The 21508-nt window shown below is 46.1% G+C and overlaps 1 protein-coding gene across 2 annotated transcripts; it reads left to right on the top strand.

Moving 5' to 3' along the window:
- The first annotated feature begins 952 nt into the window (after positions 1 to 952).
- Positions 953 to 21391, top strand: LOC310802890 (LIM domain and actin-binding protein 1-like). 2 transcript variants are annotated; one of them, XM_083667490.1, is made up of 11 exons: positions 953 to 1098; positions 4014 to 4144; positions 5204 to 5249; positions 9840 to 10304; positions 17024 to 17075; positions 17359 to 17444; positions 17792 to 17866; positions 18269 to 18320; positions 18651 to 18727; positions 18855 to 18988; positions 19174 to 21391. In XM_083667490.1, the coding sequence occupies exons 2-11, from the start codon at positions 4023 to 4025 to the stop codon at positions 20330 to 20332; spliced, it is 2268 nt and encodes a 755-aa protein (XP_083523616.1). In that variant the 5' UTR covers positions 953 to 1098; positions 4014 to 4022; the 3' UTR covers positions 20333 to 21391. The 2 variants fall into 2 exon arrangements, with proteins under 2 accessions (XP_083523616.1, XP_083523615.1); XM_083667489.1 differs by having other exon boundaries at positions 4011 to 4144.
- Positions 21392 to 21508: the final 117 nt, after the last annotated feature.

Genomic DNA, 21508 nt, shown 5'->3' with positions numbered 1-21508 from the left:
GCCAACTGTCCATCTTTGTACCTTGACCGCACTGTGCGTCCGTTTGAATATGCCATTTGAATGCAGGTCTATGCTCCGCTAACGGCACTATTTATGCAGTTCGCAGCCTTCTTGGAAATGACACAGCTGAGTGTTAAAAAACGCTGCCAGACCATGTCGCCTTTTCATCCTCCTCTCTCTCTGAAAAGAAAGGATAGACCAAAAAGCAGGCAGGTGGTGATGATGTCCCAGTGATGACTCACTGGGATACATTGATCTGCTACTTGGCTCATTATAGATTCTTGACAAATCTATAACTCCTTGGAATTAGGTGTGTGTGTGTGTGTGTGTGTGTGTGTGTGTGTGTGTGTGTGTGTGTGTGTGTGTGTGCGCGCACGTTTGTGTGTGTTCAAGTGAGCATGTGTGTGCTTGTGTGCCTCCAGGTGTCAGGGAAGGGTCGGTAGCCTGGTTAGACTACCACTAAGGCAGGAATGTGTAGAGTATTGACAGAGCCTGCTCCCCGCTGCAGCACCCTGTAGGCCCCTGGGGACGTCTCAGTGTCTCCAGGTCCCCTTTCAAACAGTACAGACTAGAGAAACTTGAGCTTCTCTGTTCGTTACTCCCCTCCGACCCCCCCCCCCCCCCCCACCCCCACCCTTCTTTCTCTACCATCCTCATGAAGGGATCAAATTGGCATTGCACAGTTTAGGTAATAGTTTTTCATTTTTTCATTTTCATTTTTATTTTAAAACTGTAGATTAGGGAGTTATGCACTTCCAGGAAATTACACACACACACACACACACACACACACACACACACACACACACACACACACACACAATGAACCTGACAGGTGAAATGCAATGCCTAAGGTCATTGGTGCAGGTAATCACATGACCAACTTCCTCCACTCCCAAGACACCTTTCTCCTCACTCCACCCATGAAACTCTCTCTCTCACACACACACAGTATCAGGTATCGCAAGGATTTACCAGAGCAGTGAGACACATTGGAAGTGTTGAAAGTAAAGGCAGAACTGAAACTGCGGAATGCAATGAAATAGTAACTAAAACTCTAACTCGAGGACAAACTTGAAAAACTAGAACCTAAAAAAGGTGAGTTTCCTGTCTAGATGTACAGTACGTCAAGGTTACTCTTCTGAAGTATGAAGTTAACATTCCTGTTTGTGTGTGTGTGTGTTTTTCTAACAATAATAGCACATGCCTGCAGTGTTAGCTCAACATGTTTCTTGAATCTGACTTTTCACTTTGTGCTGTCTGAAACCACAGGGTTAAATGGAGTTTGATGGCTTTGTGACACCTGATCACCTGCCTTCAGTTGATGTGCCGAGTCAACTGTGAAGGAGAAGCCTGTGCTTGTTTCTGACTGAACCAGCTCTGTTAATGACTTGGTGTTTAATGAGCCTTTGTTCATCCCAGGCAAAATGATCTTTAGTGTTGAGGTTTCTCATGTATTTTAGAATGCATTTCAGTTTGCCTTTTTTCCAGACTTCCAAAAGTACTTTTGGAGGTTTTTAGAGATACAGTAGCAAAGGTTATTGTAAAAAAAAAAAAAAACATGCTGTCATACTGTACGGTATATGAATGCTATGACATTGGCAGATATTGTGGCAGACATGTGATCCTTACATTTAGTTATTCCAATATGACTGACACTTCTTACATTCAGCACCATGAAGTTGGCCCATATATTGTTGTAATTAGTTAAGGGATCAGGTGGGAGTTTCCTGATGAAATGTGGTGAGCAACGCAGACCTATCACTTATAATGTGTCTTATCAGGGTTTGTTGTGGATACCGAGTTGCTAGGGAGAACATAGGGGAACGTGAAGGTTCGAAGGTCATTCTGTGCTATAGATACTTCACATCCGGCAATCTAGTTGAATGAAACCTGATAGGTTTGCCTCAGGTGAGGCTGGACCTCAGAATGAGTCAAAAGGCATTTTGTACTTGTTTCATTTTGTGGGGGAAAAAAAGGTGTATGTTCCTTGCCTCGTATGTTCCTTGCCTTGTATGTTCCTTGCCTCGTATGTTCCTTGCCTCGTATGTTCCTTGCCCTGTATAGGTTATAGATATTAACACCCCAGCTCAGTATGCGTTACTGTTCCTGCTTCCTCTAACTTGGAGAGGCGGCTTTAAGGAATGGCTCAAGTCTGTCTCTGTTCTGATACACACAAAAATGATGCATTACCACTGCAACACACACACACACACACACACACACACACACACACACACACACACGCATGTCCATTACACTTTATCCCATTTTCCACTGAACACATACCTCTAAGTTGCACCGGCTTTCAACCAATATACACTTCATAAGCCAAGGTCTAAGCTTTGGCCTGTTTTCTCAGTGAAATATGAAAGCAATGTGAGGCCAAGTCTAAAAGCGTCCATGTGGCCATGTTAAATACTGTCTTTATGAGAAGTTAATGTGCTGTCTCTCTCACTGGGAACTTGGCAGATATCTCAGTGGCTTGGAGTATTTTCTTGGATCTCATGGTTTGTGGACAGGAAATGTTGAAGATTCTTTCGGATTTTTCATTTTGATTATCTGACAAGTGCGCATGCTCCTGGTGTGTGTGTGTGTGTGTGTGTGTGTGTGTGTGTGTGTGTGTGTGTGTGTGTGTGTGTGTGTGTGTGTAATTGGTTGTGTGTGTTCAAGTCTGTTCAAAGTTCTTTGTGGATTGCGTGTGTCTTTGCTGGGTTATGGTGATGTAATACCAGTCAGGTACGCCTCAATGAAAAGGCCCAGATAGCAAGAAAATGCCATTGTTGTTACGCCCTTCTGGTGTTATTGATATTAATTTATCTGCAAATGACTTGTACAAATAGGCATAACATGTACCAAAGGTGAGCCCCTGTATAGTCTAACAAATGATTTCTTGGTGTTCAGGAGAGTCCCTCCCTTCCAGACAAATGACTGTTTTAGAGGTTTATCAGCTGTCTGAAACTGTCTGTTAGAAAGCACAGTATCTATAGCAACTATTGCCTTTGTACTGTTCTGTATGTACATTTTAGGCATGTGGATGTTCTGTATGTTGTTTACCCCAGCCTACTGTAATTGTTGCTTTTGAACAGCAACGAATGATTAAATGTACCCCACTACCACTTATCTATTCAGAACAGACCCCTGTCTGCAGCCAGATGATGTTATGCTCTAATTCACACAATGACAGCATTGCTGCTGATGTTTTGTGTACTTGTGTGAGTCTGAACTTGCCCGCTTTATCTTGATGGCAGAGTGTGTGTCTGCTCACTCCTAAAATTATACCGTGTGCGTGCGTGCGTGCGTGTGTGTAAGCTCATGGTACCAGGGTAGGGTAGGTAGGTGACATCTCTAAGGCGGGTTCCCAGACAGAGAGCAGGTGGCATACAGATCAATGACCTCATGGGGAGGGGGGGGGACTGACAGTCTCTCTTTGTACAGAGACAGTGTGGTCATTGAACCTGACTCTTGTCACTCTGCTTATTACTGGGCTGTCAGCCCTGTTGGGAGGGATCTGTGTGAAATAAACTAGAAACCCAGCAAAGACATTATTGGATAATACACTATTTTTTAAGGCATAAACACTACATTACACCTGGCACGATAATAGACATTGATGTGTGTCTTCCAACTGACATGAATTGTCTGTAAGGTTAATGATTTACTGTGCACGTCTTACCCTTTCTTATCTATGAACTGAAAATGTTTCTGATTGATGGATGATTAATGTCGGCTTATTATTAGCAATATAGTGAGTTTGTCCGTATGTACAAAGGGTTTTATGATGTCACTGTACAATGTGTGCTCTCTGACCAGTGTAGTCGTCCAATAGTGTATGTGGGTTCTAGAACTCTTGGTCTCCTAGCTAACCGTATAACACACAGTGGCTGAATTGTGTGACTTCTATTTATGTAGATTTCATGTACAACAGGTGATGCATATAGTCAAAGATTTGAATTGTCTACATTTGTAATGCAATCCTTAACAAAGGTGTTTGTGTGTTTGTATTCCAGTAGGAGGTAGAGATGGAAGGCGGTCCGTTCAGCCGGAAGTCATGGGCGTCACAGTCAGTACGTGTCACCGCAAGGGAGATGTCATTGGTCAGCGGCCGAGGGAAAAGCAACGCCATTGCAGAGCGCTTCTCCAAGTAAGAAATGTCCCCACAACTCCAAGCTCACTACCAAGTTTGTATAGTTTCTAACAATTGAGAAAGGGCCCACGAGTCCCAAACTTATCTACCAAACCTACCTATATATGGTCTATGGTGCTCCAGTGTGTAGTCAGTGAAGTCTGTGTCAGAGGAAAAAACACATTTAGCAACTCAAAGTTTATTCACATTGATTCACTTTTTACTTATATTTACTGTTTATTGTTGCCGACAATAACTTTACCCAGTGCGGTGAGTAGGCTAATGATGATGCTGAGGCTGACATTAGCAGTAAGGAAGTCTTTCAAAATAAAAAAACGAAACTGTTTTTTCCAAAAAGAATTCCTGCAGCAAAATAATTATTTAATTATTGAGGGGGACAGTTTTGCTTGCTGTCTCTAACACCCTTGTCAGTGGGTTTGAGTTTGAGTTCTGTACAGAAATGGACAATGCCCACATTCTGCCTGTTAATATTTACCCCTCTGTAAGATGCTCCGTGAAAATTCAAGATCAAAAGTCACATTCTTATTATGCTGTTGTTACTGTGTAACTGGGTGCCATATTCCACTTATACAGTACTATCAACATTGTCCTATTTCTTACGTAGGCCTACCTTACATGGGCGTATGCTGCCTGATCTCATTCTTGATATTCCAGTTCAGTGTCTTTCATTATCATATTGGCAATAGACTGAGATAATTAGTTACTGCATACTGTTGGTAGAGAAGGGGGAAAGACGGGTGATTGGTGTTCTTTGTTCACTCAAAAACAAGTAGTACTCTCAAATCAGCTGTAAATGCAATTGTGTTACATGCAAGTGAATGAAACTCTGGAAGAACACAATACTGGATACTTTTAGGAGGGAGAAAACCTTGAAAAACAGTGGACAAAGTTCTTTAGAGAACAACAGAAGATCATATATTCTTGGTATTATGGATTAATCATTTCAATACATGCTTATGTCTAGTCTAATGCACATAAAAGCCTTTTGGTTAAGTTTGTGCACAATGTTCCTTGATCAGCAGAGGTCAGTGTTTTTCCTCTTCTCCTCTCCTGCAGGTACCAGAAGGCTGCTGAGGAGTCGAGTGCAGAGAAGAAGAAAGCAGTAAGTGTCTCCATTCATCTCACAACACAGGAGGCCCAGAAACAGGATGTGACATCACATCAGAGACACAGTCACCGGCTAGATGATACACTTGTGGAGCTGCCCTCTTTGATAAGACTGTTTCTCCCTCTTAGATAAGACTGAATCTCTGTGGCACCCTATTTTTAGTCAACTAAATAATGCTGACTGAAGCATTCATGCCTGAGTGGTTTGTCCCCTCCTCTCCTTCTCATATTCACATCCTTTCTTCTCCCTGTGGAGCATAAGGCTCTGTCTGATTCTCATCAGTTCTCTCTGAGAGGGCCTTCATAGAGATCTACCTTCACATCAGTTCTCTCTGAGAGGGCCTTCATAGAGATCTACCTTCTCATCAGTTCTCTCTGAGAGGGCCTTCATAGAGATCTACCTTCCCATCAGTTCTCTCTGAGAGGGCCTTCATAGAGATCTACCTTCACATCAGTTCTCTCTGAGAGGGCCTTCATAGAGATCTACCTTCACATCAGTTCTCACTGAGAGGGCCTTCATAGAGATCTACCTTCTCATCAGTTCTCTCTGAGAGGGCCTTCATAGAGATCTACCTTCACATCAGTTCTCTCTGAGAGGGCCTTCATAGAGATCTACCTTCCCATCAGTTCTCTCTGAGAGGGCCTTCATAGAGATCTACCTTCCCATCAGTTCTCTCTGAGAGGGCCTTCATAGAGATCTACCTTCCCATCAGTTCTCTCTGAGAGGGCCTTCATAGAGATCTACCTTCCCATCAGTTCTCTCTGAGAGGGCCTTCATAGAGATCTACCTTCCCATCAGTTCTCTCTGAGAGGGCCTTCATAGAGATCTACCTTCTCATCAGTTCTCTCTGAGAGGGCCTTCATAGAGATCTACCTTCCCATCAGTTCTCTCTGAGAGGGCCTTCATAGAGATCTACCTTCCCATCAGTTCTCTCTGAGAGGGCCTTCATAGAGATCTACCTTCTCATCAGTTCTCTCTGAGAGGGCCTTCATAGAGATCTACCTTCTCATCAGTTCTCTCTGAGAGGGCCTTCATAGAGATCTACCTTCCCATCAGTTCTCTCTGAGAGGGCCTTCATAGAGATCTACCTTCCCATCAGTTCTCTCTGAGAGGGCCTTCATAGAGATCTACCTTCCCATCAGTTCTCTCTGAGAGGGCCTTCATAGAGATCTACCTTCCCATCAGTTCTCTCTGAGAGGGCCTTCATAGAGATCTACCTTCTCATCCACACTAATTATTGTCCTCTTGCCAGAGGGAATGACACACACACACATACACACACACACACACACACACACACACACAGTCTATTGCGAGCCCGCTTTGCCACTTATTGGCCACTTATTACGATGCAGGCAGTCAGGCCCATAATCCTGCCCCAGCCGTCTAATCCCTAGGTAATTCCCTCTTCAGTTGGGATAGTTAGTTGCCTTTGTCTGTGGGCCAGAGCTGGACTTGATAAAGGAATGAGTGATCGGCCAATGTCATGCAGGAGTATAAGGTAATACTGCCGTTTGTAATGGTTCAAAGGAAATGTGCTCAGAGACTCGCTCTGAAGATGAATGCACATGAAATGGACCTACATGATGCATTAGGATCAGTGGCTGTCTGCCATTGAGGTATTGCTCTGTATGGGAGTGCTGTCACTCATTTTTGGTGCACATACTTAGATGTTGCTTGGCACGTCGATGGGGCCTTGTACTGTCACATAGTAGAATGATTTTTGATTTAGTTTGAGCCGCATATGAGCTATTGTCTGTTCAATTACTTGTCAGAATGTGTGTGGAAGGCCAACATGTTGGACACTTTTAGGGGCTTGTTTTACCATGTGACTGTGTTGTCTTAATGACTGCAAGTTCCTGTCATGGGTTATCACGCTGGATGATGTTTTGGAGAGCTAGAGAATCTCAAGTTGTTGGAGACAAACATTGTTTATACACATGGTCCTTACTTATGGTCACTCTGACAGACACACTGCTCTTGTGTGTGTGTGTGTGTGTGTCTGCCGTTCTTACTGCTCGTGTGTGTGTGTGTGTGTGTGTGTGTGTGTGTGTGTGTGTGTGTGTGTGTGTGTGTGTGCAGTTCCTCGCTCTGAGAGTGTGCTTTTGCACTTATCACATTATTCAACTACCCCTCTGCAGGCATCAGTGTGTGTGTATGTGTGTGTGTGTGTGTGTGTGTGTGTGTGTGTCTGTGTTTTGACACAACACTAGTGTCATAGAGGTAGGGCCATACATCACTTTATTGGGGTAGGAAGGGGTGAAAACAGTTGTCAGATTTCCAGTTTGGAGCATTATGAACTATGACTGTAAAAAACATGCAGTGATTAATGTATCTGCTGTTCCTTTCTGGCTTCCACTACTGGCCTACTGATGAGTGAAACAGAGTGAGTCCCAGTTTGTGTGTGTGTGTGTGTGTGTGTGTGTGTGTGTGTGTGTGTGTGTGTGTGTGTGTGTGTGTGTGTGTGTGTGTGTGTGTGTGTGCGTGCACGTACGTGCACGTACGTGCATGTGTGTTTTGTTCAATGTTGGTGCTGCCTGAAATTAGCAGGAAGCTGACTAAGACAGTTTCTGACCCAGATGGCTCAATAGGCTGAAGAGAACACCCATCATGTGTTGCAGATAGCAGTGTCTTCTTGAGGACAAAGGGTCAAACAAGGAGGTGTAGGTTGTCTTAAAGAGACAATTCACACTGATGACTTGACTACCCCTCCATGAGAATGCAGTAGTAAATCCTCTTTTGAGGAGATGTACACAACGGTTGTGTACAACGTACACCGATGTTATGCAATGATTCGACATTACAGGACTTTTACTTTGCTTGCAGTGAAGCTCCATGACATACAATTACCAGTAACTGAACACCTTAATTTCCATGCATGTGTCTGCCACATTTACACACAAAAATAACCACATCTGTTTAAAGTTTCTTTTTTAATTAAACCTCACTCAGAGTGTGAAAAAACTGCAAGTGAAACACACAGGACCCAGTCATCGAAGAGTTAAACTTTTTCCCAAATGTATCATTTCCTGCTTTCTGGTTTCCTGGGTAGTTTTTTTTTCTCCCTCTCTCTCTCTCTCCTGGACTTGATGGGGGGTGGGCTAGTTCCTGCAAACAGCTTTTCTAACTGCGAACATCTGGGAGAGCTCTGTCACTCTGTCTCAGCACTCAGACCTGGGGAAGGACTCCAACCAAAAGACTCTCCCTGCTACGCCTTTCCTCTCCTCGCTCGCACAGGTTTCTCCACTTCTCTTTTCAAAAAGCAAGGAACAAACTTTTCATTGTCTGCTCCTTTTCCTTTACTCCAGCTGGTCTCACAAAGAGAGTGATTGTGTGTGTGTGTGTGTGTGTGTGTGTGAGTGTGAGTTTTCTGTCGGCTTTAGGTTTCTCTCTCTTGTTCCGCTGAGTTCTGCCTTCTACTTCTCTTCTCCTGTTCCATGTGTGATGTCATTTCTGTCAAATCCTTTGTTGATGAAATGTGTTGACTTACAGGTTGGGTTTCTTTGAGTTGCTAGGTTATGGAGTGTGGCCATTGAGATGACAGTAGGAAGTAGAGTTGAGTCAGGCTTAAGAGGTTGGCGTGGACAACCACTGCCGCCTCTTGTTGACCATCTCTTCATGTTGAGGGGGAAAGCCAGGTAGTTTCTTTTTTTAATGAGTTTTGAATGTAGATGGCTGCCTTGTAGGCTGGTATTATGGTTGATACCATTTTGATTATATCTTCTTGCTCATTAATGTGGCGAGATGTTTTATGTAGAACTGAACTCCCACTGCTCACTTAGCTGTAGCCCAGTGACGTTTCATGAAAGAAACACTCTGTTCACCATGTAATATGACTTTATTAGTTCATTAGCTAGTTAGCTCTGTTCCTCTTTCAAACGGTTCTTCATGGATAGATGAGTTGTGGAGAGAACCCTCCCTGTGTTCTCAGGAAAGGTGAGGTTGCCACAGAATGGAATGTGATTGAGAAAGAGGTCTCCATGTTCAGTCCTGCTCTCTCCACCTGGAGCCAAGACTTTCCCTGCCTCTGTGGCACTTTGTGTGCTGCTGATGGTTGCCTGCACTGACTTCAGCAACTACTTGACAACAGCTCATCTTTCCTGGGCCAACTCTGAGAACAGCTGCTCATCTAATCGGTCTTTCTTCCACGTCAGTAACCGCTGTCCACAAAGATCTTTTCTCAGTGTGGCCTTGTGAAGACAAGATCACTTTTTTTTTCCTGTCGACAGAATTATGTATGAGCTTGTGATTTTTCCTGCATTTACCTCTCTTTCAAACTACTGCAGTTTGTGTTGCTTGAATTAGGATGACTTGATACTTTGCATGATCCATTGGTAGAATGCAGGAACTTGTTCTAATGTAAGGAGGTTTCACTCTGAATGGACAATATGTTAATCTATGACAGCTGGTGATGACTGGTGTGTGGGTAATGGCTCAGTCTGGTGTCTCTCTGCTTGTTTGGTCATCGCAAATGGTCGGAAGATGAAAATAAACAGTTTTTTGGTGTTAATGACTTCAGTCGTTCCATTTCTGTTTTCAGAGTTGATCATATTTAAATCTCCCCTCTCTTCTTCTTTTTCCTAGACATTCGAGAGTCTGCCGTCCACCCTGCGCTCCGGGAGCCTGAGTGTCCTCAAGAAACGCTGGGAGCAGACCGGACCCGCTCGTCAGGAAAAACCTACCCCCCTGCCCGCCGCCCCGCCCCGCGCTCGCCTCACCCCTCCAGCTGTGCCTAAACCTAACCCCGTCACCGAACACCGTCCCCCGGCCAAGTCTCCTGGACTCTTGGCCACTCAGGGAGGTCAAGGCACAGCCAACCGCTTCCAGTACCCCCCCCCAGCAGCAGCAGCGAAAGCGGCCGAGCGAGGAGTGGAGAAAAGGATGGAGAGGAAGGAGACAAGGAGACAAAGTGAGGGAGAGGAGGATGAAGGTCTCATGCAGGCTGAAGACAAGGCAGTGACCAGCCCCTGTAGCCCCCTTGAGAAACCCAGCGTGCCACTCAACAGCCTGAAGATGATGTTTGAGAAGGGAGAGGGCTCCATGGGCAAGGTAAGACACACACGCACACACACACACACACACACTTATCTACACAGGTAATAGTATTTTGGAGGTTCCTCCCCTTGCTTCTTTGTTGATCTCTATTTCTCTCTGATTATCGGCTTGTCCTAGTCAACATGTATGTAGATAGTCAACATGTATGTAGAATCTACATTGTCTACATTGTACATTGTAGATAGTCCAGTCGTGGCTGTATACTGTAATCAGTCACATGAATATGTGTAATGGGCTGGTCCTCTGTATCCAGCTGGGAGGTAGCTGAACTCTTGGCCTTTTGTTAAACAGCAGACAGTAGCCTTCCTTTGGAGTGTAGTCATGCTAGCAGTCACATGCTTTAGTACCTGATGCACTCATGCTTTTAGAAAACCCTGTCTGTTCCTCCCAAGGCTCCCTAAGGACCGCTAGTTCGGTGCACACCACTAACTACAGACAGAACAACCATTTGCCACCCAGACGTACATGCAGATGGTTAACCATTTATTTCAGTCTGAAATGGAGAAGTTCATAAGGGCAGCAGTTCCACCGTCAGAGTCAGCAATCTCCTCTCTTTCTCAAAGACACCTTGCCAGCATGAAACATTTATACAGGGTGCTTTCATAACATAGTCAAGAAACAGTGCTCGTTATAGGAGATTCTTATCAGGTTTAGCTTGGAGGGGATGGGCCGTTTGACGCTGAGCAGGCTGAGTTAACACCTGGATTCTAGACATTCTTGATGGGATTGTTGCAGTGAAACCAGGAAATGCCATTTATGGGTGTTACCATAGCGTTCATAGAGACATCTGATTGGTGACACCATAGCCCTTGGCACCAACACAGACGCAGTCTGTAGAGGTGCGTTTCAGTTTTCAGTGTTTTTCTGACCTGTGTTCGCGGAAGGTTAGTTGAATAATGTGAGAAGTGCAAAAACACACACTCAAAGAGAGGCTCTCCTTGGGGCTCCTCAGATATTAGTAGAGATAAGTCACTCATTAGAGGGCATGTTAACAACCGTCCCTCTCAGACCCATTACTGCTCTACTCAACCCCCCTTTCACTGCGCCCCTCCTTTCCTGTCCAGACCTATCTTTCCCTGACTTAACTCAATCCTCCACACTGCCCATCTCTCCTTTACCCCCCCCCCCCCCCCCTCCCACACACTCACACCCATAATAGCCCAGGGTCAGGAATGTACTTGCATTCCTCTGTGTCTTTCTCTTCAAAGACCCACCTCTGGATTTTTACCTCTCCCTCTCCCCCCTCTCTTTCTATCTTCCTCTCTGTGTCCCGCCACTCACCCTCTCAGGCCGGCCACCCCACTTTCAGCATCCCACCATTTCTTCTCTTTTGTCTGTACATTTCTGCTTCTTCTTTTGTGGTTTCCTCTCTCTTTTTTCTCCTGTGTAATTTAAAGGTTTTGTAAACACATTTGGGTGTCACTCTAAGACAAGAGAAACTTTTGTTTTGGCTGTTTTTACATGTGTGTCTTGTGTGCTTAGAGACTGCTGATGCAAGGTCCAGTTGGGAGAGTGAGGTTGAGAGGTTCAACTAAGACCATGTGAATTTGCCACGCCTTAGTGTGTGTGTGTTCACGGCCATTTATATCGCAGAAAGTCCTCCCTGGCTGAGCCTCATCAGAGAGCCTGGTCAGAGAACAGTGATGGTGTTGTTCTTGTAGTCATCTTGCATAAGGGATGTCACTCCTGCCATGACAGCCATAATACTGGGCTGCTGCTGAATTACTGCCAGGGTTAGAAAGAGGGGGGTCAACGTCAGTTGGGGGTTAACCTCAATTCATCTTGGGCTTACATTCTGAGCCCCCATCCCCATCCTCGTCGGTTTCCACTGACTACACCCAGCTGACCAGGACTGAAGCAGGGCCAGCAGGGGCTGTAATTGAAACCGTATACTTTGGTACTATTTAATAGGCTTGGTGAGTTTTAATGGCCATCTAGTATGCTTGAACGATCAGGATGTCATACTCTGAAAAATGCAATTGTGAAGTGTATATATACTCATGCAGTAAACAAGTATTTAGTATGTCGTACCCGACTCTGTACACAGGCTGGGTGTGATCATAGGTTACACTCTATACCCCTGCCTTACATACATACATACATACATACATACATACATACATACATACATACAAACAAACATACAAACAAACATACATACATACATACATACATACATACATACATACATACATACAAACATACATACAAACTCATCCCTTCCCCTCACTCTCTCTCACACACACACTTATTTGTGTGCCCCCCTTGTCCCAGCTGTAGCTCTGTGTCTGCTGTGCACTGATGCTGTCTTACAGCAGTGATGATGTCATGGCAGTGGTATGCACACACTCCTTACCCCCCTAACGCTGGAGGCCTACAAAACCCAGCTCCTGCAAAACACACAGCTTCTTTCTCTCCCTCCCACGTCACACGCCTCACAATGCTCTCTCACTCCATCTTGTTCCCTCTCTCATCACCTCTACTTCCTCCTCTTTTGCAAACACTCTCTCGCTACTTCTCTTTTGTCTTACCTCCTTTCACACTCCTCCTCTTTCTCCCGTTTCCCCCTCTCTCTCTCATTACCCTTCCTCCTCTGTAGCTGTCTTTCTCCCGTTTCCCCCTCTCTCTCTCATTACCCTTCCTCCTCTGTAGCTGTCTTTCTCCCGTTTCCCCCTCTCTCTCTCATTACCCTTCCTCCTCTGTAGCTGTCTTTCTCCCGTTTCCCCCTCTCTCTCTCATTACCCTTCCTCCTCTGTAGCTGTCTTTCTCCCGTTTCCCCCTCTCTCTCTCATTACCCTTCCTCCTCTGTAGCTGTCTTTCTCCCGTTTCCCCCTCTCTCTCTCATTACCCTTCCTCCTCTGTAGCTGTCTTTCTCCCGTTTCCCCCTCTCTCTCTCATTACCCTTCCTCCTCTGTAGCTGTCTTTCTCCCGTTTCCCCCTCTCTCTCATTACCCTTCCTCCTCTGTAGTTGTCTTTCTCCCGTTTCCCCCTCTCTCTCATTACCCTTCCTCCTCTGTAGTTGTCTTTCTCCCGTTTCCCCCTCTCTCTCTCATTACCCTTCCTCCTCTGTAGCTGTCTTTCTCCCGTTTCCCCCTCTCTCTCTCATTACCCTTCCTCCTCTGTAGCTGTCTTTCTCCCGTTTCCCCCTCTCTCTCTCATTACCCTTCCTCCTCTGTAGCTGTCTTTCTCCCGTTTCCCCCTCTCTCTCTCATTACCCTTCCTCCTCTGTAGCTGTCTTTCTCCCGTTTCCCCCTCTCTCTCTCATTACCCTTCCTCCTCTGTAGCTGTCTTTCTCCCGTTTCCCCCTCTCTCTCTCATTACCCTTCCTCCTCTGTAGCTGTCTTTCTCCCGTTTCCCCCTCTCTCTCTCATTACCCTTCCTCCTCTGTAGCTGTCTTTCTCCCGTTTCCCCCTCTCTCTCTCATTACCCTTCCTCCTCTGTAGCTGTCTTTCTCCCGTTTCCCCCTCTCTCTCTCATTACCCTTCCTCCTCTGTAGCTGTCTTTCTCCCGTTTCCCCCTCTCTCTCTCATTACCCTTCCTCCTCTGTAGCTGTCTTTCTCCCGTTTCCCCCTCTCTCTCTCATTACCCTTCCTCCTCTGTAGCTGTCTTTCTCCCGTTTCCCCCTCTCTCTCTCATTACCCTTCCTCCTCTGTAGCTGTCTTTCTCCCGTTTCCCCCTCTCTCTCTCATTACCCTTCCTCCTCTGTAGCTGTCTTTCTCCCGTTTCCCCCTCTCTCTCTCATTACCCTTCCTCCTCTGTAGCTGTCTTTCTCCCGTTTCCCCCTCTCTCTCTCATTACCCTTCCTCCTCTGTAGCTGTCTTTCTCCCGTTTCCCCCTCTCTCTCTCATTACCCTTCCTCCTCTGTAGCTGTCTTTCTCCCGTTTCCCCCTCTCTCTCTCATTACCCTTCCTCCTCTGTAGCTGTCTTTCTCCCGTTTCCCCCTCTCTCTCTCATTACCCTTCCTCCTCTGTAGCTGTCTTTCTCCCGTTTCCCCCTCTCTCTCTCATTACCCTTCCTCCTCTGTAGCTGTCTTTCTCCCGTTTCCCCCTCTCTCTCTCATTACCCTTCCTCCTCTGTAGCTGTCTTTCTCCCGTTTCCCCCTCTCTCTCTCATTACCCTTCCTCCTCTGTAGCTGTCTTTCTCCCGTTTCCCCCTCTCTCTCTCATTACCCTTCCTCCTCTGTAGCTGTCTTTCTCCCGTTTCCCCCTCTCTCTCTCATTACCCTTCCTCCTCTGTAGCTGTCTTTCTCCCGTTTCCCCCTCTCTCTCTCATTACCCTTCCTCCTCTGTAGCTGTCTTTCTCCCGTTTCCCCCTCTCTCTCATATTACCCTTCCTCCTCTGTAGCTGTCTTTCTCCCGTTTCCCCCTCTCTCTCATATTACCCTTCCTCCTCTGTAGCTGTCTTTCTCCCGTTTCCCCCTCTCTCTCATTACCCTTCCTCCTCTGTAGCTGTCTTTCTCCCGTTTCCCCCTCTCTCTCTCATTACCCTTCCTCCTCTGTAGCTGTCTTTCTCCCGTTTCCCCCTCTCTCTCTCATTACCCTTCCTCCTCTGTAGCTGTCTTTCTCCCGTTTCCCCCTCTCTCTCTCATTACCCTTCCTCCTCTGTAGCTGTCTTTCTCCCGTTTCCCCCTCTCTCTCATTACCCTTCCTCCTCTCGTACACAAAGCCACACATGTACTGTAAGTCTACGGCTCTTCGTACAATCTCTGTATTTCTTTGTCTTCTTTCCTCTCCCGCCTAACACCACATACTCATTATGGGTAGTGCTTTTCTCCCCCTGTCTCTCCCTGTCTCTCTTCCAGTCCATCCAGTCATCCCTGTTTGACAAGATAGGAGATACCACCTATTTGATATGATTTAGTTTTGCTTACTTCTTGTTTGGATCCATTAGCCAAACATGACGTTTCTTGGCACAGAGTTTGGATTGCTGTGGAATGAAGTGGTCCTGTCTCTACCTGTTCTCCTCGTGAAGCAAAACAGCCCTTATTATTCAAAACAGCCCTTTTACTCTTACAACAGAATCGACATCTGAGGCCTTGCATAATGTTTGTATGAGTAATTTGAGGAATTGAGCGAATTATTAAATGACATCACCTCTCTGTGGTTTTTAACACTACAATGTAAAACGGTATGGAATGACTCATTCTGTCAACACCCCGACCAACATGTCCACCCAAGAGTGATTTTACCTCAGGTTAACACTGGGAGAATCAGAATCAGAATCAGAATTCTTTTATTTGGCCAAGTATATTTGCACATACAGGAAATTGACTTGGTGAGGTTGGTGCATAGGACATAAAACAACAATATATAAGCAAAATATTAACAAAAAATGTACAAATAGAAGACCCAGAACTTGGGTTAGGTGGAGTGTGGTTTTGTTTACCAGCCTGTTATGTTACAGCACTAGGAGAGTCTAGAGGTGTGCCGTGCCAGGTACTGTACAGTCCTGGGTCCATGTTCAGCGATGGTTGAGTCAGGCAGCATCTACGCCAGGATGAGTTACAGTGGAGGTGCCAGAAGGGCCTAGCTCTTTTAATTGGCCAGATACATCCTCCACTCATCTGTGTCCAGGATTACTGCTAAGCCTCGCCGTCTGGTTTACTCATCAGGGAGGTGGAGGCTGGACACACACACACACACACACACAAACACAGGAGGTTGTAACTGAGGAGCTGAGGATACTGTCCAAACAACGACAAAAGGCGGAGGGAATCAAGGTTAACAAAGAAATGACAAAGGTGTGTGTGTGTGTGTGTGTGTGTGTGTGTGTGTGTGTGTGTGTGTGTGTGTGTGTGTGTGTGTGTGTGTGTGTGTGTGTGTGTGTGTGTGTGTGTGTGTGTGTGTGTGTGTGTGTGTGTGTGCGTGCGTGCGTGCGTGCGTGTGTGTATTGTAGACTCTTTCATGGCTGGAGTGGAGAGACAGCCGGTCTGTCTGACAATGGCTCTACCTCCTGAGCTCATTAGGGGATTAACACTGTGTGTGCACATGCATACTGTACACACGCATGGCAGTGTTGGTTTAAAGATTTGTGTGTGTGTGTGTGTGTGCGTCTGCATATGCATGAGTGTTTTGGACTCTCCACAACTCTCCCATCTGGCATTGTAATTATGTGGTTTATTACAAGGTCTACATATCCGTTGTGGCAAGTATGTCAGTGTTTTAGCTATGTCATGTTATTTGTTTTTGTTTGCTCTATGTTGACTGTAGAGACCTATGCCTTAACTCTCCAAAATGTAGACTCACTCAGTAGTACACACACACACACACACACACACACATACAGGTTGAGACAATGTGGAGCTGATGCAAATGTTTATTTGATTAGAACAAGGCGTGGTAGGAAATGGCACCAACTCCCAGGGTGTGTGTTTGTGTTTGTATGAATGAGTTTGTTTAAATTACCAACAGTGTCTCATTGTAATGTAAAAGATATGCAGAAACTCACTTTGATAGAAATTGGCCAATCAAGGGACAAGGATGGCCAATCCATGGGGGGAGGGGGGGGGGGGGTAGTAATGGTCTGTTTGCCACAGGGGGCAGAGGGGAGTTGTGGGGGTGGTCAGCAGTGACCAATGATGGGGGAGCTTACTGAGAAGTGGAAGCTCATCGTGCCTTAGAAATAATCCAAAAACAGAGAGAAATTGGGGTGGTTGAAGTGAAGTTGAGCCACTGAACCCTGACTCTGTCATGACCTCTTGTCTTCTCATCCAGGCGAGGACGGGACTACGCAGGAGCTCCTCAGAGGACATGGACCGATTGGGAGGTAAACACACACACAGCACAAGACACTCGGCACACTGCATCTAGATTCAAAGTGTTTATTATCATTGGCACAGTAGAAAACATGTTTCCCTGTACAACGAAATTCTTGCTTTGCTGTCCGCAGAATGCCAACCAATGTAAAATATACAATAGCTATGAAGGTCAGACGTTCAGAGTGTTTCCATTTCCATTGAGTTCGCATTTTCTGTCCACGGATCCATGATCATGGGTAACTGTTAACGTTTGTATGTGTGTGCGTGTTTGTGTATATTTTTGTCTCCCAGGGTTGTCCTCCCCTGACACCTCTTCCCTGAGGGACAGGATGGCCAAGTACCAGGCAGCCATTACCAAACAGGGCCCCAAACCCATTGTGAGTGGACACACAATGTATTTATTTGTGTGTGGTTGTTGTCCTATACTGTTTTTACTTGTTGATTTGCATTCACCATAATCCAAGAATATAAGCAGTATCTATTTGACATTATGTTTGTCTATGTATTTGTAGAGGTTGTAAGTATGTATACCCACCCTATACATGTGTAGCCTCCTCTGAGGACTAAAAGGTCCCTTGCCCTTGTCCTCTAGGTTGGCACCTCTGCCCTTGTCCTCTAGGTTGGCACCTCTGCCCTTGTCCTCTAGGTTGGCACCTCTGCCCTTGTCCTCTAGGTTGGCACCTCATGTAGTTGTTCTCTTCTAATCAACCTCTCTCTTCTACAGGCTAGTCAGTCAGAGACGGAGGGGAGCCTCAATGCAAATCACAAGGAGAATGTGCCCCCTAGTGGTGTGGCAATGGTCAGTATCCTCAACTCACCTCAGCTGTGTGTGTAGTGTACACTAGTATAGGTGTGTGTGTGTGTGTGTATAGATATGACTGTGTGTGTAGGACAGAGTTAATACAGTGAGTCTGAGATGGAGAGCGTACTTGGTTACGAAAGTGGTTGTCAAGATTATTGAATTGGATAGGGGAGCAGCATTTAAGCAGATATACACAGTAAACCAATAAAGGCTGAGCTCTTAGAGCAGTAAGTTATCCAACTCCTACAAGATGGAACTAAGTGTCCTAAAAAGAACCATGTTCCTGAACATGAATTAATTCTAACAATAAACTTCTACATTTTGATTATGTACTGTGGGTAGAAGAACAAACTCTGTTTTACTGGTATTACAAACTCTCTCTCGCTCTCTCTCTCCCAGGGCCTGGCCTTGGAGCCTAACAGCAGAAAAGTCTCTGTACCCGAGACCAATGGTGAGTCACAGCATTGCCCCCCCCCCCCCCCCCGTGATGTCTTCCATATAGCTCTTTGCAGGGGACAGAACCCCAACCCAGTGGGACGCTACGCTGCCCTCGTCTCTGATTGGGCCCTATAAATCTGGGTTAAAGGGCAGAAATGGGTGGAGCCCTGACTGTGTCGCTCCCCTGAGTTACTGTTCTGTGTCAAGGCATCTGTTCGTCTCAAGAATTTCAGTGAAAATCCTGGCTCCTTTTTAGTGTTTTGTTTGCTCTGCTCAACAATGCCACTGGCTATTGAGTCAAAATGGAGTCTGTAGTCATGTGTATGTGTTTGGTCTGTTTCAGGGGATGTTATGGACACACCCAGCCCTAAGGCTACTCCCCCGTCCTCAGCCCATAGTGACCCTCCTAAGGCAGCCAGAGTGAGTCCCCTCCATAGCCGACATCACCATAAGCACTTTTACTGCTCTGACAAACATGTATGTGGAGTGTATGAATGGGAAGTGTAATGTGTGTATGTGTGTGTGATTGTGTGATTTGTATGTTTAGAAATTCTGCCTGCCTGCGAGGGAGACGTGCATCGCGTGCCTGAAGACGGTGTACCCACTGGAGAGACTGGTGGCCAACAAGGTTGTCTACCACACTACCTGCTTCCGCTGCATCCACTGCAACACCAAGCTCAGGTCAGGACACTCAATCATCGTTTGCAATTCTGTTGCCATTTTACACACAGATTTGAAACCCAAATATTTCATTGTATGTGCATATGTGTGTAATGTCAAGTAATTACTCGGTGTATATTGTGTCTTTGTGGCTGCATGTATCTAAAGTATGTTTTTTGGATTATTTGCTGCCCTCTGCTGTGTAGTCTGGGGAACTATGCCTCGCTGCACGGTAACGTCTACTGTAAGCCCCACTTCAGCCAGTTGTTTAAGGCCAAAGGCAACTATGATGAGGGCTTTGGCCACCGGCCCCACAAGGAGCTGTGGACAGGCCGGGCTGATGGAGAGGAGGAGGAGGAAGACGGTGCAGTAGAGAGACCAAAGCAGCGGGCAGAAACAGCTGTGGTGTCTCGTCCAGCCGAGGCTACCTCAGCCAAGCAACCCAGCCCCACCGTGGAGGAGTCTCCCCTGGCCAAGGTGACGGACCTGGCTGCCTCTCTGGAGACGCGTGGCCAGACCCACACAGGCTCTGGTGAGAAACCTAGCTCTGCAGAGAAACCAGCTGAGACCCGCAGGCTGAGAATCGCGTGGCCCCCTCCCTCTGAGGGTGAGTCTGGGGCAGGGGCTGGGGCTGGGGCTGGGGCGCAGGGGGCCAGTCCAGCTGTGGAGGGTGGTGGTGTAGCCCGACCCTGGAGAGCCAAATGGCCCCCAGAGGGTGAGGCGCTGTCGTCAGCCCAGAGCACAGATCGAGCGGAGCTGAAGAGCCTGAGGAGGAGCTCCTCTCTGAAGGAGCGCAGTAGGCCCTTCTCAGTGGCGGTCAGTCCCAGTCCCCTTGCTGCCCTGGCCCCCCGTGAGCCCCGCCAGCCCCTCAGGCCCACGCTGGACAGGAGAGGCTCACTGGAGGAAACCCGCCCCACACCTGGGCCACAGGAACCAGAGCCCCAGCCCCAGAGAGAGCGGGTAAAAGAAGAGGAGGAGGAAAGGGAGAAGAAGTCATCTATCCTACCAAGGGCTGTGAATGGAGAGACCAGCTCAGAAGAGGAGGTGGAGAGTCTTCCAGAAGCGCAGGAGAAGAGAGAGGAGCAACTACAGACAGAGAAAGCAGCAGCAGCAGCAGAAGAGGAGGAGGAGGAGGAGGAAGAAGAAAATGAGGCCTCTCTGAAATGCCAAAGTGCCTCCCCAGACATCCCAGCATCCCCTTCTCCGCCCCTGCAGCCCAAACACAATCGCTCCTCCCAGGACGTGGGCTTCTGGGAAGGGGAGGAGGAGGGGGGCGAGGGGGAGGGGGAGCTGACGGTGGAGGAGATGATCAAGAGGAACCGCTACTATGAGGAAGAGGAGGAAGAAGAGGAAGATGACGTCTGAGCAAAACGTCTCTAAACACGGAACCAGACTGGATTCAGACTGGACTGACACACCCCAGGTCCACCCACCAAATTTCATACGACCTGGGAAGCATGGGTTTCTTTCATTCTGGGACAAAACAATGGGGAGCCTCTTATTTCATTTTTATTCTGTTGGGTGAAATCTGTGATAATTTTGAGAATTTGCAAAACTCTAAAACGGTTATTCATAATCAGTCTTAAACCACACACGATTCATTTAGTAATTTCAGAGGCGGCTTGATAGAGGGGGATTGTAGATGTAGACAGATGGATCAAAAGGATTTGTTACCGTTTTCTTCAAATATTTGTTTATGCTAGAAAATATGTTTCTTTTAAACTGGAAATAGATCCAAAAACATTTTTATATATTATGGGAAAGATTGAATTGTGTTAAATGGGACTACAGTACATCATACTCTAAGCTGAAAACTATGCATCTTTGGTCAACATATTTTTTGTTTGTATGTGAAACATTGTAAGACTTTAAATGTTTTTCACAGGAACGTGTTGAATGATATGAATCTTTGTATTCATTAAATATTGGACGCTTATCTACGCTTCACAGGTACTCATGTAAACGATTTCAAACCACTGCTGTGTTGATGATGAGACCATATTCTAAAGGAGTGCAATCAGTCGCTGTTTGAACATACTTGAACTAGTCATTCATTTTGAGAATCAAAATGTGAGAGACTGAAAGATTGATCCATGTTTGTTTGCAGATGGCAGTTTCTCCTCTGTGCTGACTAAACCCACAGTGTGTTGTGTCTCAATGTGCAGTGTCTTTGGGCCCAGACTTTCTGGATTTAAGTTTTTAGTTTTCCCTTGACAAGGTGCCTGCTTTAGATTGTATAAAAAACATCGTATTTTGTAATGAATTTTAAAACTGGATACATGCACAGATTATTACGTTGACCCTCATGTTTTATACTTTACTTTATTGAGGACCAAAAATGTTTCATATCTTGTTGGAATTTTTAAGTCTTGAGATGACCAAAATTAAAAGTATGGTTGAAATTAATAAATGGTCTATCCTTGATACATCTGTTGTCTTTGGGACTGACTGCTGAAGCCACTGTCTGACACTGGTGCACCTTGTGTTTCTGAAATAGGTTTGAAACAAGTAATAAGTAATACGCTTTTATTTATATAGCAC

Source organism: Argentina silus, assembly GCF_951799395.1.
Source record: "Argentina silus genome assembly, chromosome: 4".
Lineage (NCBI taxonomy): Eukaryota > Metazoa > Chordata > Actinopteri > Argentiniformes > Argentinidae > Argentina > Argentina silus.
This window is presented reverse-complemented; position numbering and strand designations above follow the sequence as displayed.